This window comes from Monodelphis domestica, chromosome 4, assembly GCF_027887165.1.
Source record: "Monodelphis domestica isolate mMonDom1 chromosome 4, mMonDom1.pri, whole genome shotgun sequence".
Classification (NCBI taxonomy): domain Eukaryota; kingdom Metazoa; phylum Chordata; class Mammalia; order Didelphimorphia; family Didelphidae; genus Monodelphis; species Monodelphis domestica.
Genome location: NC_077230.1, coordinates 362446986 through 362459572, shown reverse-complemented (window position 1 = coordinate 362459572; position 12587 = coordinate 362446986). Strand labels below are relative to the sequence as shown.

General features: G+C 34.5%; 1 protein-coding gene across 4 annotated transcripts in view; it reads right to left on the bottom strand.

The window, feature by feature from the left end:
* Positions 1-12587, bottom strand: part of THRAP3 (thyroid hormone receptor associated protein 3) — a 109073-nt gene that overhangs the window by 29450 nt on the left and 67036 nt on the right. For all 4 annotated transcript variants that reach the window (XM_056795151.1, XM_056795152.1, XM_056795153.1 and 1 more), the window contains one exon: positions 490-656. In XM_056795151.1, the coding sequence (XP_056651129.1) occupies positions 490-626 (137 nt within the window). In that variant the 5' untranslated portion in view covers positions 627-656. The remainder of the gene's footprint in view (positions 1-489; positions 657-12587) is intronic.

Below are 12587 nucleotides of genomic sequence, written 5' to 3'. Positions count from 1 at the left end.
AAGTAACACCAATTAGAGGTCCTACCAAAACTGCTTTGATATGCAGATACAGTCAGTTTCTAATGATCATATTAATATATGGACAAATGGGTACTGTCATATATATAAAACTCAATTCCCTGAAATAGGTTAAACACTAATCCTACAAATTGATTATACCATTATTTTGCTTAGTTACCTTTATTCATAAATAAATCAAAGGCAAAATTTTGCCTAGGCTTTTCAAGATTTTAAAAAAGAGTAGGCAAGGATAAAGAATAGAAGGAAACATTTTAATTAAAGTTTGTTTTCCTTTTATTTCAGCAGATATGAGGCTTCTCAAGCTAATTAACTCCTTTATATTGAAAAGCTTGAAAATGTTCATGCTGATGAATGGAAATCTGGGAAGAGGTAATAAAGGACAGTTAACATTGTCATTTAATAAAAAGGTACCTAAGTGTACAGGCTACACAATAGATCGATAACAGAAGCATGGCTGCATGTCCTTACCTCAGCCTGCGTTTCCTGGAGCGGGATACTGATCGAGACCGAGAACGAGACTTCGAAAATGAACGAGAACGAGACCTTGATCCAGATCTCGAGCGTGAAGAACGAGAGCCTGACTTGGATTTATTTGTTTTTGACATCTCTGAAGAGAGGGCTAATTTTCAATATACCTAGAGTTGAAAAACAAAAACAAATAAATGAGTAACATAAAGAACACTAAGACCAACAATGGTTTGGGTCCCCCTACCCCACCCAAATTATAATAAGTATTTATTTTCTCTTTTTTCCAGATCCACTCTAAAGTGACCTCTTTGTCAGGAGGTGAGTGGCATGGTTCATCATTGTCCTCTGGAATACTGGTTTGTCACTCCTTTGATTAGTTTTCTAAATTTTTTTCCTTTCTAATGTTGTTATTGTATACATTTTTCCTACTGGCTCAATCTGAGTATAGTAGTAGAGCATCCTAACCTAGATTTGCCTTTGTCAGAAAGTCTAGCAGCAGAGAATTATTGGACAGGTTCACAGCAGCTGGCCAAGTCAGTTCTTAATCTCCTGTATGAATAGGGCAAGTTCCTGAAAAATAGTACTTTCTTCTATTTCACACAATGGCTTTTGAAAGACATCATTTTGTCTGCATGATGTTGCCATGTCTATACACGCTTTTTTGGGGAACAAAATAAAATCTTATTGATATCTCAGGTTTTTGTTTTGTACATGAAATCTTCTACTGTATCCTTCAGTCTCCCTAAAAAGTATGGGGGGAAAATTTTTTTTAAGTCAGCAAAACTGATTAATGTATGAAAGGTTTTGCATTCATGGACATCCCAAATCTGCAAAGGAAGGTAAGAGGGGCAGGGAGGTGTGTAACAAGTCTAATTTTGAATTATAATTGGAAGATTTTGAATACAAATATATGACTTCGGTTTAAGTATTGCGTCTATTTCTTTATGACCTTAGAAAAGTTATTCTCTTCCAAAACCTTAAGTTTCCCCATCTGTAAAAATGGAACTTGGCTTAAGATGACTTTTCTCATACTATTTATCTTGGAGAATTATTGTGAAGAATAAACTTTTTATTATAAATAAATGTTAAGACATTTGTACTTTCTGGAACAGGTAAAACTGCTATGCTTTGGATGGTTTAAAAAAAAAAACATTTACATTAAGAACATACAACACACACACAAACACAAGCTAGCAGTGAAGGCAAAACCACACATAGAATTCTAAACTTGAGATTTTGAAAAACAAAGATGAGGACAGAACTATCAGTGACAATGGAACAACACAATTGTTGTGAATGATATGAAGTAAGACATATTACTTTCCAAGAGAATGTCATTGGAAACCTATAGTAGGCACCTGTTCTGCTAAAAGATGATTGATCCATTCTAGTGTTATTGGATTATATGTAACATTAGTCACCAACATGTCCCTCATATAAAATCAATAATTTAGGAAATTTTCCAAATGTGTCTTAATGATCTAAGCACTTAGATTTTTCTATAAATAGAAAATTTACTTTTTTCTCCATCATATATCCCCCTATTCCTTATGTCCAATTTGTTACCAAGTCCCGTTGTGTCTATTTTGTTTGTGAAAGCATTTTAGGCGCAGATAATTAACATTCACTAGTCAAAATATCACACTGAAACAGCTCAATAAAACGTTTGTTCTGCTTTTCTATGTTGAAGGAACTATGAAATTTTTCTTTCTTTCGTTAATTAATTTTTTAAACCATTACATTCTATCTTGGGATCAATAGTGTGTATTGGTTCAAAGGCAGAAGAGCAGTATGGGCTAGGCAATGAGGGTTAAGTGACTTGCCCAGGGTCACACAGCTAGGAAGTGTCTGAGGCTAGATTTGATCCTAGGACCTCCCCTCTCTAGGCCTGGTATTCAATCCACTGAGCAACCTGGCTACCCCAAAATATTTTGACATAAGAACAGATTTTCTTAATGAAATTCAAGAATATTGTGTTGAAAACAACAAAAAATGATGAAAAGATTTCAGAGAATTTTTGGTAGTATAAAATAAAGCAGAAACAGGAGAATCTCTTATACAAGAACAAAAACAAAGAAAAACAACTTTGAAAGATTTAATTATTATTAAAATCTTGGTTAATCATATCTCTTCTATGGAAGACCCACCTGACAGGTGATAGAACAGGTCTGAATTTTTTGGACACAGTCACGGTATATTTTTCTTGAGTGTACCCTCTACTTAATCCTGTTTGTGTTAGCACCTTCCCCTTGGAGATTACCTTCTGATTACTCTCGATATAGCTTATATGTACCCAGTCATTTACAAATTGTCTCCCCAATGAGGGCAGGGACTATTATTGCCTTTCTTTGTAGTCCCAGTGCTTACACAGTACAGTATCTGGGACATGAAAGATAAGTTCTTCATAAATGCTTATTGACTGACTCGAAAATATTAAAATATTCATATTCTTGAATAAGATCTTAGTACTGCACACACACACACACACACACACACAGGGGTCAAAGACAGAACAGTTTCATTTATAACTGAAGAATTAAAAAACTAGCACTCAAAAAATTTAATTTACTTGTTTCGCCTTGGAATGATTTGCCTTGTTCGATTCTAAGACAGAAGATAAGGGTTTAAAAAAGCAAAAACTGTATTAGATGCAAGAAATCATTTTCTAAGATGATAACTTAATAACAACTGTAATTTTTGTTTTTCCTCACACAAGTGATATATTTGGATATTGTTTCAGTTAAACACATTTTTGCTTAACAAACTGCAGGACTTATATTTATAAATATTTCCCATTGTCATTTTAAGTCATGAATTATTTTCTTTTAGTATGACAGACCACCTGACACTTCAGCATTATAAAAAATGTATCCAAAATGGAGATACTTGATACCAGAGTTGTGTTTCTTTTCTTGGGGGGAATTTAGAGTTGAAGTGTTGTTTCACTACAGACTCCTAAACATTAATGGCCCTTTCTTCTAACTCTTTTGAATTTCTCTGCCTTGCCTATTTTAAATGAAAGCTGGTATTAAAAACAGCAACAGCAAAATATCAAGAATATTAATGGTTTATCATTATTTTGCAAGAATTTTGACAAGAGACTTTTAAAAAAAAGGTACATTCAATTTTAGATCTAGAAGTAGTCAACTATTCTGTTACAAGGTCAATTTTGACAAACTGTTGATCGTTCTCTGGATCAAATGATTGATACCACTTTATGTAAGAGTCAGCAATATAGATTTGCTGTCGGTGTTCACCATTACATTTTTTTTCTTTACAGAACCATTTGAAAAATGCTGCATTTATATGCCACATTGACAAATAAAAAGCAGGAAGCATTGCATTTCATTTAGAATTTACTTTAAGGTTACCAGTGAAATGAATTAAGAATATTATATCCACATACATATATTTACATATAGTCAAACTATTTGGAAAACTGGAAGCAGTATGACAGAAAATAAGTATAGAACATTTCACACAATACCAAGACAAGCTTCAAATAGCTAAAAGACAAATAGGCCATAAAAGGTAGCAACATAAACAAATTAGAGGAGCATGGAAGAAATTATACCGTTCAGATCTATGGAGAAAAGAAGAGTTAGTGACCAAAGAAAACATGGAGAAGATCATGGGGTTTACCAATACATCTAAAAAGATCTAAAAGAGAAACAATAAACTAGGGCAAAAATTTTAATTGAAAAATTTCCCGATGAACATCTTATTTCAAAAATATATAAGGAACTAAATGCAATGTACAAGAGAGTCATTCTCCAAATGATAAATGATTAAAGGACAAGAATACAGATAGTTTTGAGAGGCAGAAATCTAAGCTATCAGTAGAAATATGAAAAAAATGTTCTAAATCACTAATGGCAAAAGAAATGCTAATTAAAATTCTGAGGTACCAACTCATACTATCAGATTGCCTATGATGAAAAAAAAAAGGAAAATGACAAATTCTAGAGGAGTCATGAGAAAACAAGTCGACTAATGTATAGTTAGTTGAGCTTGGAACCAGTCCAGTCATTCTGCGAAACATTTTGAAACTACACCCAAAAAATCTATTAAACTGTCCATATCCTTTGACTCAGTAATGATGCTCTAAATTTAAACCCCAAAGAGATCAAAGAAAAAGGACTGATATTTCAAAAATATTTATAGGGGCCAGTTGGGTGGCTCACTAGATTGAGAGCCAGGTCTAGAGATGAGAGTCCTAGGTTCAAATCTGGCCTCAGACACTTCCTAGCTGTGTGACCCTGGGCCATTGCCTAGCCCTTTCTGCTCTTCCAATATACAGTATTGATTCTAAGACAGAAGGCAAGGGCCAATCAATCAATCAATCAATCAATCAATCAATCAATATATATATATATATATATATATATATATATATATATATATATATATATATATAGTAGCTCTTTTTTTGTGGTGGCAAAGGACTTGAAAGTGAAAGAACTCCTATCATTTGGGAAATGTATGAACAAGTTGGTCAATGGTATGCAATACTATTGTACTATTAGAAATAATTGGGGGGGGGGGGGGAAGAGAACGGGACACAGAACTACTAGATCTCCAAAAACTAATATAACATCTCAAAATGAATTCTGGAACAGCATAACCCATTAAGAAGACTGAAGGAAAACATTTTCATCCCAAAATAACTTAGAAAGCCAGCATAAAAGATCTAGTGAAAGTAGAGTGCCAAGCAATACACCAAAGCTGGCCCCACCACAGCAGAAGTCCTTGGAGACACCTGAATCAGCAGCAAAGGCTTAAGTAGCTCTCAGTCACAAACACTAAGTGTAAGGGAGGGTGAGATAACTGTTCTGAAGGAGATTACAGAGGTCCCTTTGCTGGTTCTGGGTGGAAGACCTGTCACATTGCCAAGACGCAGACCTAAATCATAGCCCTGGGTCAAAGTCTGAGTCAGGAAGAGTACCAGCACACACCAATGCTTCTGGTCACAGGGCAACATTTGCTCCTGGTCATATAGCTCTAAGACAAAAAAGAGCGCTTATGGTTATAGAACAGAGCACAAGCCAGGAAAAGATTAAAAAGTATTTAGATTCTACCACCTTGGAAGCATATACATCTCCAGAGTTAGCACCAAAGGCAGCTGCACAAAGAATCTGAAGCTTGGAACAGTGTTTCCTTCACCATAGTTACAGAGCCCAACCTAACAGTTTTTTAAATTAAAAGAAGAGAAAAAGGCTCCGAAATGAGCAAACAACAAAAAGAAACAATATAGAAAGTTATTTTGGTGACAGGGAAGACAAAAACACAAACTCAGAAGAAAACAAAGTCAATACCACTACAAACAATGGACAATTGGTAAAAGAGGCATAAAAATCCAACGAAGGGAAGAAGTCCTTAAAAAGCAGAATTGGCCAAGGAGAAAAAGAGGTACAAAAGCTCACTCAAGAAAATCATGACTTAAAAATTAGAATCGGGCAAGTGGAAGCTAATAACTCTACGAGACATCAAGAAACAATAAAAACTAAAAGAATGAAAAAAAAATTAGAAAAATGTAAAATATCTCATGAGAAAAACAACTTATCTAGAAAATAAATCCATGAGAATTCATTTAAGAATTATTAAACTATCTGAAAGCCATGATAAAAAAAAAGGGCTTAGACATTATTTTTTAAAAAAAATCAAAGGAAAACTGCCATGATATTCTAGAACCAGAGGACAAAAAAGAAATGGAAAGAATTTCTGAAATAGATCTCCAAAGGATAACTACCAGGAATATTATAGCCCAATTACAAAACTCCCAATCAAGGAGAAAATATTGCAAGCAGCCAAAAAGAAACAATTCAAATATCGAGAAGCCACAGTCACAAGGATACAAGATGTATAACCTTTTACATTAAAGGATCAGAGAGCCTGGAATATGATATTTGAGAGGGCAGAGGATGATAGGACTTCAATCAAAAAATCACTTACCCAGCAAAACTGAGCATAATACTTCAGAGGAAAAATTGGTTATGAAAAAACCATAGCTGAATAGAAAATGTGACTCTCAAATACAAAACTCAAGAGAAGCATAAAAAGATATACATGAAAAAGAAATCAAAAGACATTCAACAAACTTGGATTGTTTATTTGCCCACATAGAAAGATTATACTTTCAACTCTTAAGAATTTTATCATTATTGGGGCAGGTGGAAAGACAGAGGGCAGGGGTGTGAGTTGAATATGATGGGATATTAAAAAAAATAAAATTAAGGTATGAGAAAAAGGAATGCATTGGGAGGAGAGGGAAGGGAAAAATAGAATGGAGTAAATTATCACACATAAAAAAGGCACAAAAGAGTTTTTACAATGGAGAGTAAGATGATGGAGGTGGGGAGGGATAATGAGAACGTTAAACTCACCAGAATTATTGAGAACATACACAATCAGGCATATAGAAATCTATCTTATACTACAGGAAAGTAGGAGAGGAAGGCAATGGAGAGAAGAGGGTATAGTGTTGAGAGAAAAGAGGGCAAATCTATGGGAGTTTATTGTCAGAAACAAAATAGGGAAAAATAGGATAGAAAGTAATACACAGTAATCAGAATGGTGCAAAATTTTTTATGTCTCTCTAATAAAGGCTTTATTTCTCACATACATAGAGAAATGAGTCAAATGTATAAGAATACAAGTTACTCCCTAAGGTCAAAGGATATGAACAGGAAGTTCTCAAGACAAAGTAATTAAAACTCTCTGTGGTCATACAAAAACAAACAAACAAACAAACAACAACCTTATCTTCAGTCTTAACATCAACCCCGAGTACTGGTTCTAAGGCAGAAGAGCATTAAGGACTAGGCAATGGGAAATGGAAGGGGACAAGTCACTTGCTCAGGGTCTCATAGCTAGGACATCCCATCTCTGGACTGGCTCTCAATCCACTGAGGCACCTAAATGACACCTCTAAATTATGATTACTAAGAGAAAGTGCAAATTAAAGCAACTTTGAGGTACTACTCCACACCTATCAGAAAGGCTACCATGATATAAAAGGAAAATTACAAAAGTTGGAGTGGAAGTGGGAAAATTGAGACACTAATGCACTGTTGAAGAAGTTGTGAACTGATCCAACCATTTCTGGAGAGCAATTAGGACTTATATCCAAAGGGCTATAAAACACATACCCTTTGACCTCGCACTAGGTTTATTTCACAAAGAGATAAAAAACAAAAAGAGGTAGGACCTATACATAGAAAAATATGGAAACAGCTCTTTTTGTGGAGGCAAAGAACTGGAAAATTGAGTGCTACCCATCAATTGGAGAATGGATGAGTAAATTATAGTCCAGGATTGTAATGGAATACTATTGTGCTGTAAGAACTCAGAAAAACTTGGAAAGACTTACACAAAAGGAAATATGCAAAACCAGAAGACCACTGTACATGGTGACAATACTATACAATGAACAATTGTGAAAAACTTAGCTATTCTCAGCAATGCAGTGATCTGAAACAATCCCAAAGCACTCATGATAAAAAAGTCATCTGCTTCTAGAGAAAAAACTGAAGGAGTTTGAATCCAGACCAAAGCAAACTTTTACTTTCTTTATTTTTGTTCAAGTTTCCTTCCACAACAGGATTAATATGGGGAAAAAATTTTACATTATTGCAAATGTCAAATTTATAAGATTGTTTACCATCTTGGGGAGGAGGAAGGGAAGGAGGGAGAGAAAGAATCTGAAACTCAAACTTCTTTGAAAAATGTTAGTAACAGTTTTTACATGTAATGGAGAAAAACAAAATTAAAAATAAAAATAAAAATAAATTAAGTGAATGGTCTCAGAAAAACTTGGGAAGATTTGTATGAACGAATACAAAGTGAAGTAAGAAGAACTGAAAGAATAATTTATACAATAAAATCAATATTGTAATGGTAATCAACTTTTTTTTTTTTTAAACCTTACCTTCCATCTCAGAATCACTACTCTGTATTGGTTCTAAGTGACTTGCCCAGGATCATACAGCTAGGAAATATCTGAGGCCAGATTTGAACCTAGGACTTCTCATCTCTAGGCCTGGCTCTCAATCCACTGAGCCATCCAGCTGCCCCCTAATAATTCCAAAAGTTCCATAATGAAACATGCTATCCACCTCCAGATAAAGAGCTGATAGATCAAATAGAAACATTTTCTTCTCTTTCTTTATGGACATGGATAAAAAGAAAATGTTTTTCATTACCATACACATTAGAAGTGGGTCTTGCTTTTCTCAATGGATGTGGGAGGCAAGAGGGAGAGAATTTGGAATTGAAAATAAAATAAAACTGAATTTTAAAAATTAAATTATGTAAGGACCCAGAATATATAAATTTACAACCAAAAACCTGATGGAGGAGCAGTGATGGTCATCATGCTAAATCCTTACTTGAAACTGGAGGAGAAAATGAAGGAAACTTTAGGACCACCAATGATAAGAAAACCTGACTTTAATTTAAAATCACTGATGTATTGAAAATATACTTTGCTTTTTGGGCTACTTCACTATGCCACAAAGAAAAGACCAATGGATTTGAGAAAAGTGTGAATTTTGCATATACTGTGTAGATAAACTACTTAACTAACCTCTATAAGCCTCAATAATTTTATCTCTAAAATATGAAGGTTGGACCAGTGAGCTCTAAGATCTCTTGCAGCTGTAGTCTTAGATTTCCTATGTTCTTTTCTTCTCTAAAACAGGTTGGTTACAGGACCATTCCTTAACCAGTGGAAGATTCTATCCCATCTCTCACTACAACTCCACCCAGGAAGCTCTCTAAACCAATATCAAATTTCAGCTAGTCAAAAAGTCTAATCCTTCTAGTGATTCCTAACTGTTAGTGGGACAGAAGACTTAAAAAGGGTAGTTAAGGGGGCAGCTGAGTAGCTCAGTGGATTGAGAGGTCTAGAGATGAGAGGTCCTGGGTTCAAATCTAGTTTCAGACACTTCCCAGCTGTGTGACCCTGGGCAAGTCACTTAACCCCCATTGCCTAGGCCACTCTTCTGCCTTGGAACCAATACACAGTATTGATTCCAAGATGGAAGGTAAGGGTTTAAGATAAAAAAAAATTAAGAAAAAAAAGGAATAGTTAACAATATGGTACTTATGAAACAGATTTAGAACTCAAAAGGCAGCTAGCTCAATAATTTCATTTTACAGATGAGAAAAGTATAAGAGTGAGGATTCAATTTCAGTTCCAATTTTTCCAAACTCAATATTGTTTCCTATTTTCACTGTACCACATGATCTCTTACTTGCTTCTAGATTCAGGATCTGGACCACCAATTTCTAAATGACCTCTTCTGATTACTTTGTAATTTTTGCATCAATGACAAAACTACTCCTGGAGTTATATTATCCCATGCCAGCCTCCCAAAAAGAGCACTTAAAGAGGCCTATTTTTTTTAAAAATTAAACTTAAATACAAATAAATTGTTTTGTAGATCTAGCTAATTCAAATCAACTATTTGGAGAGCTTCTTAGATATTTAAATGGTGTTACTATGGGAAAAAAATCACACACACACAAGTACATACACATATTCCATTCTCTTCTTTAAATATATAATCCTTTCAAAAAGAGCAATCCCTAAAACTATTTAAGCATCTTTAGCATAAAGATCAATTTCTTAGATCTTCAATCTCTCCCTATCTACTAATTCTTTCCCTTCTGCCTAATGCTCTTCTTCATCTTTTTTTTTTTTAAGATTTGAAAAGCCTTTAATATACATTAGTTCATCTGATCTTTATAAAAAACTCTGTAAAGTAAGGACTACAGATATCATTATCTCCACCATACAGGTTAAAGAAAAATTTAGAACACCCAAGTGATTTGCTCATGATCACCTAATTAATAATTTTTAGAGACAGAATTACCCAGAGTAGAGAGCAGGATTTGAAATCTTTTTTTTTTTTAATTTTTAAATAACATTTTATTTGATCATTTCCAAGCATTATTCATTAGAGACAAAGATCATCCCCCCCCTCCCATAGCCGATGTGTGATTTCCACTGGGTATCACATGTGTTCTTGATTCGAACCCATTTCCATGTTGTTAGTATTTGCATTAGAGTGTTCATTTAGAGTCTCTCCTCAGACATGTCCCCTCAACTCCTGTAGTCAAGCAGTTGCTTTTCATCAGTGTTTTTACTCCCACAGTTTATCTTCTGCTTGTGGATAGTGTTTTTTTAGATCCCTGCAGATTGTTCAGGGACATTGCATTGACACTAATGGAGAAGTCCATTACATTCGATTGTACCACAGTGTGTCAGTCTCTATGTATAACGTTCTCCTGGCTCTGCTCCTCTCTCTCTGCATCACTTCCTGGAGGTTGTTCCAGTCTCCATGGAATTCCTCCACTTTATTATTCCTTTGAGCACAATAGTATTCCATCACCAACATATACCACAATTTGTTCAGCCATTCCCCAATTGATGGGCATCCCCTCGTTTTCCAATTTTTGGCCACCACCAAAGAGTGCAGCTATGAATATTCTTGTACAAATCTTTTCCCTTATTATCTCTTTGGGGTACAAACCCAGCAGTGCTATGGCTGGATCAAAGGGCAGACAGTCTTTTATCACCCTTTGGGTGTAGTTCCAAATTGCCCTCCAGAATGGTTGGATCAATTCACAACTCCACCAGCAATGAATTAATGTCCCTACTTTGCCATATCCCCATCAGCATTCATTACTTTCCATAGCTGTTATGTTAGCCAATCTGCTAGGTGTGAGGTGATACATCAGAGTTGTTTTGATTTGCATCTCTCTGATTATAAGAGATTTAGAACACTTTTTCATGTGCTTATTAATAGTTTTGATTTCTTTATCTGAAAACTGCCTATTCATGTCCCTTGTCCATTTATCAATTGGAGAATGGCTTGATTTTTTGTACAATTGATTTAGCTCTTTATAAATTTGAGTAATTAAACCTTTGTCAGAGGTTTTTATGAAGATTGTTTCCCTTCTTCATCTTTAACAAAACAAAAACACCCTCTCACTAGACTTCTAACATCATCTAGTTTTCATCTTATAGCTCTCTCCTCCCCTTAAAGCACAACTCCTAGGACAAAACCACTTACTTCCTTTGTCTCCACTTCTCTCAACCCTTGGAAAGGAGGCTTCTGATCTTATCACTTAAGTAAAACTACACTAAACAAAATTACAAACAATTTCTTAATTATACATCAATCTAGTGGGTTTTTCTCAATCCTCTTTCTTGACCAGGAATTCTTAACCTTGAGTTTATGAACTCTGTGTTTTAAAAAAATATTCTGAGTAACGATTTTTTCTTGTAATCTTATGTCCTTTATTTTACGGATTTAAAAACCTTATTCTAAAAAAATGTCCTTAGGCTTTGGACTGCCAAATGGGTTCATGACAAAAACCATAAGTTAAGAACACCTATTCCTGACCTATCTGCTAAATGACCTTCTTCTGTTGACCACCCTCTCAATCTAAACACCATCTTGTGTCTGGGTTTTCATGACAACTTTTCTTTTCTAGTTTGCCTAGCACTCTATTTAGTCTCCTTTGCTAGGAAACCATCCATATCATTCCCCCTAACTCTAGGAATTTCCCAAGACTTTGTCCTAAGCTCTCTCCTTTACCATCTACAGAAGACTTTAATAGAGTACAATTATAGAAAAAATGAAATAATCCCTATTCACAATGAACTTGTATTTTAATGAGACAAGTACATATTACTAAATATGTATACATATATCTAAAATAGTTAAAAACAAAGTAGTCTGATAAAAAGTGAAATCATAAATAAATTAGGTGAACATAGAATAGTATACCTGTCAGATCTATGGGAAAGGACAAAATTTAAGACCAAACGAAATAAAGAACACTACAAAATGTGAAATAAATTATTTTGATTATATTAAATTTAAAAGTTTTTGTACAAAAAAATCCCAATGCAACCAAAATTAGAAGGAAAGCAACAAACTGGAGAAAAAATTATAACAAGACTCTCTGACAAGGGTTTAATTTCCCAAATATATAAGTAACTAAGTGAAATACACAAGAAATAAAGCCATTCCCCAATTGTCAAATGGTCAGGGGACATGAATAGGCAGTTTTCAGATGAAGAAATC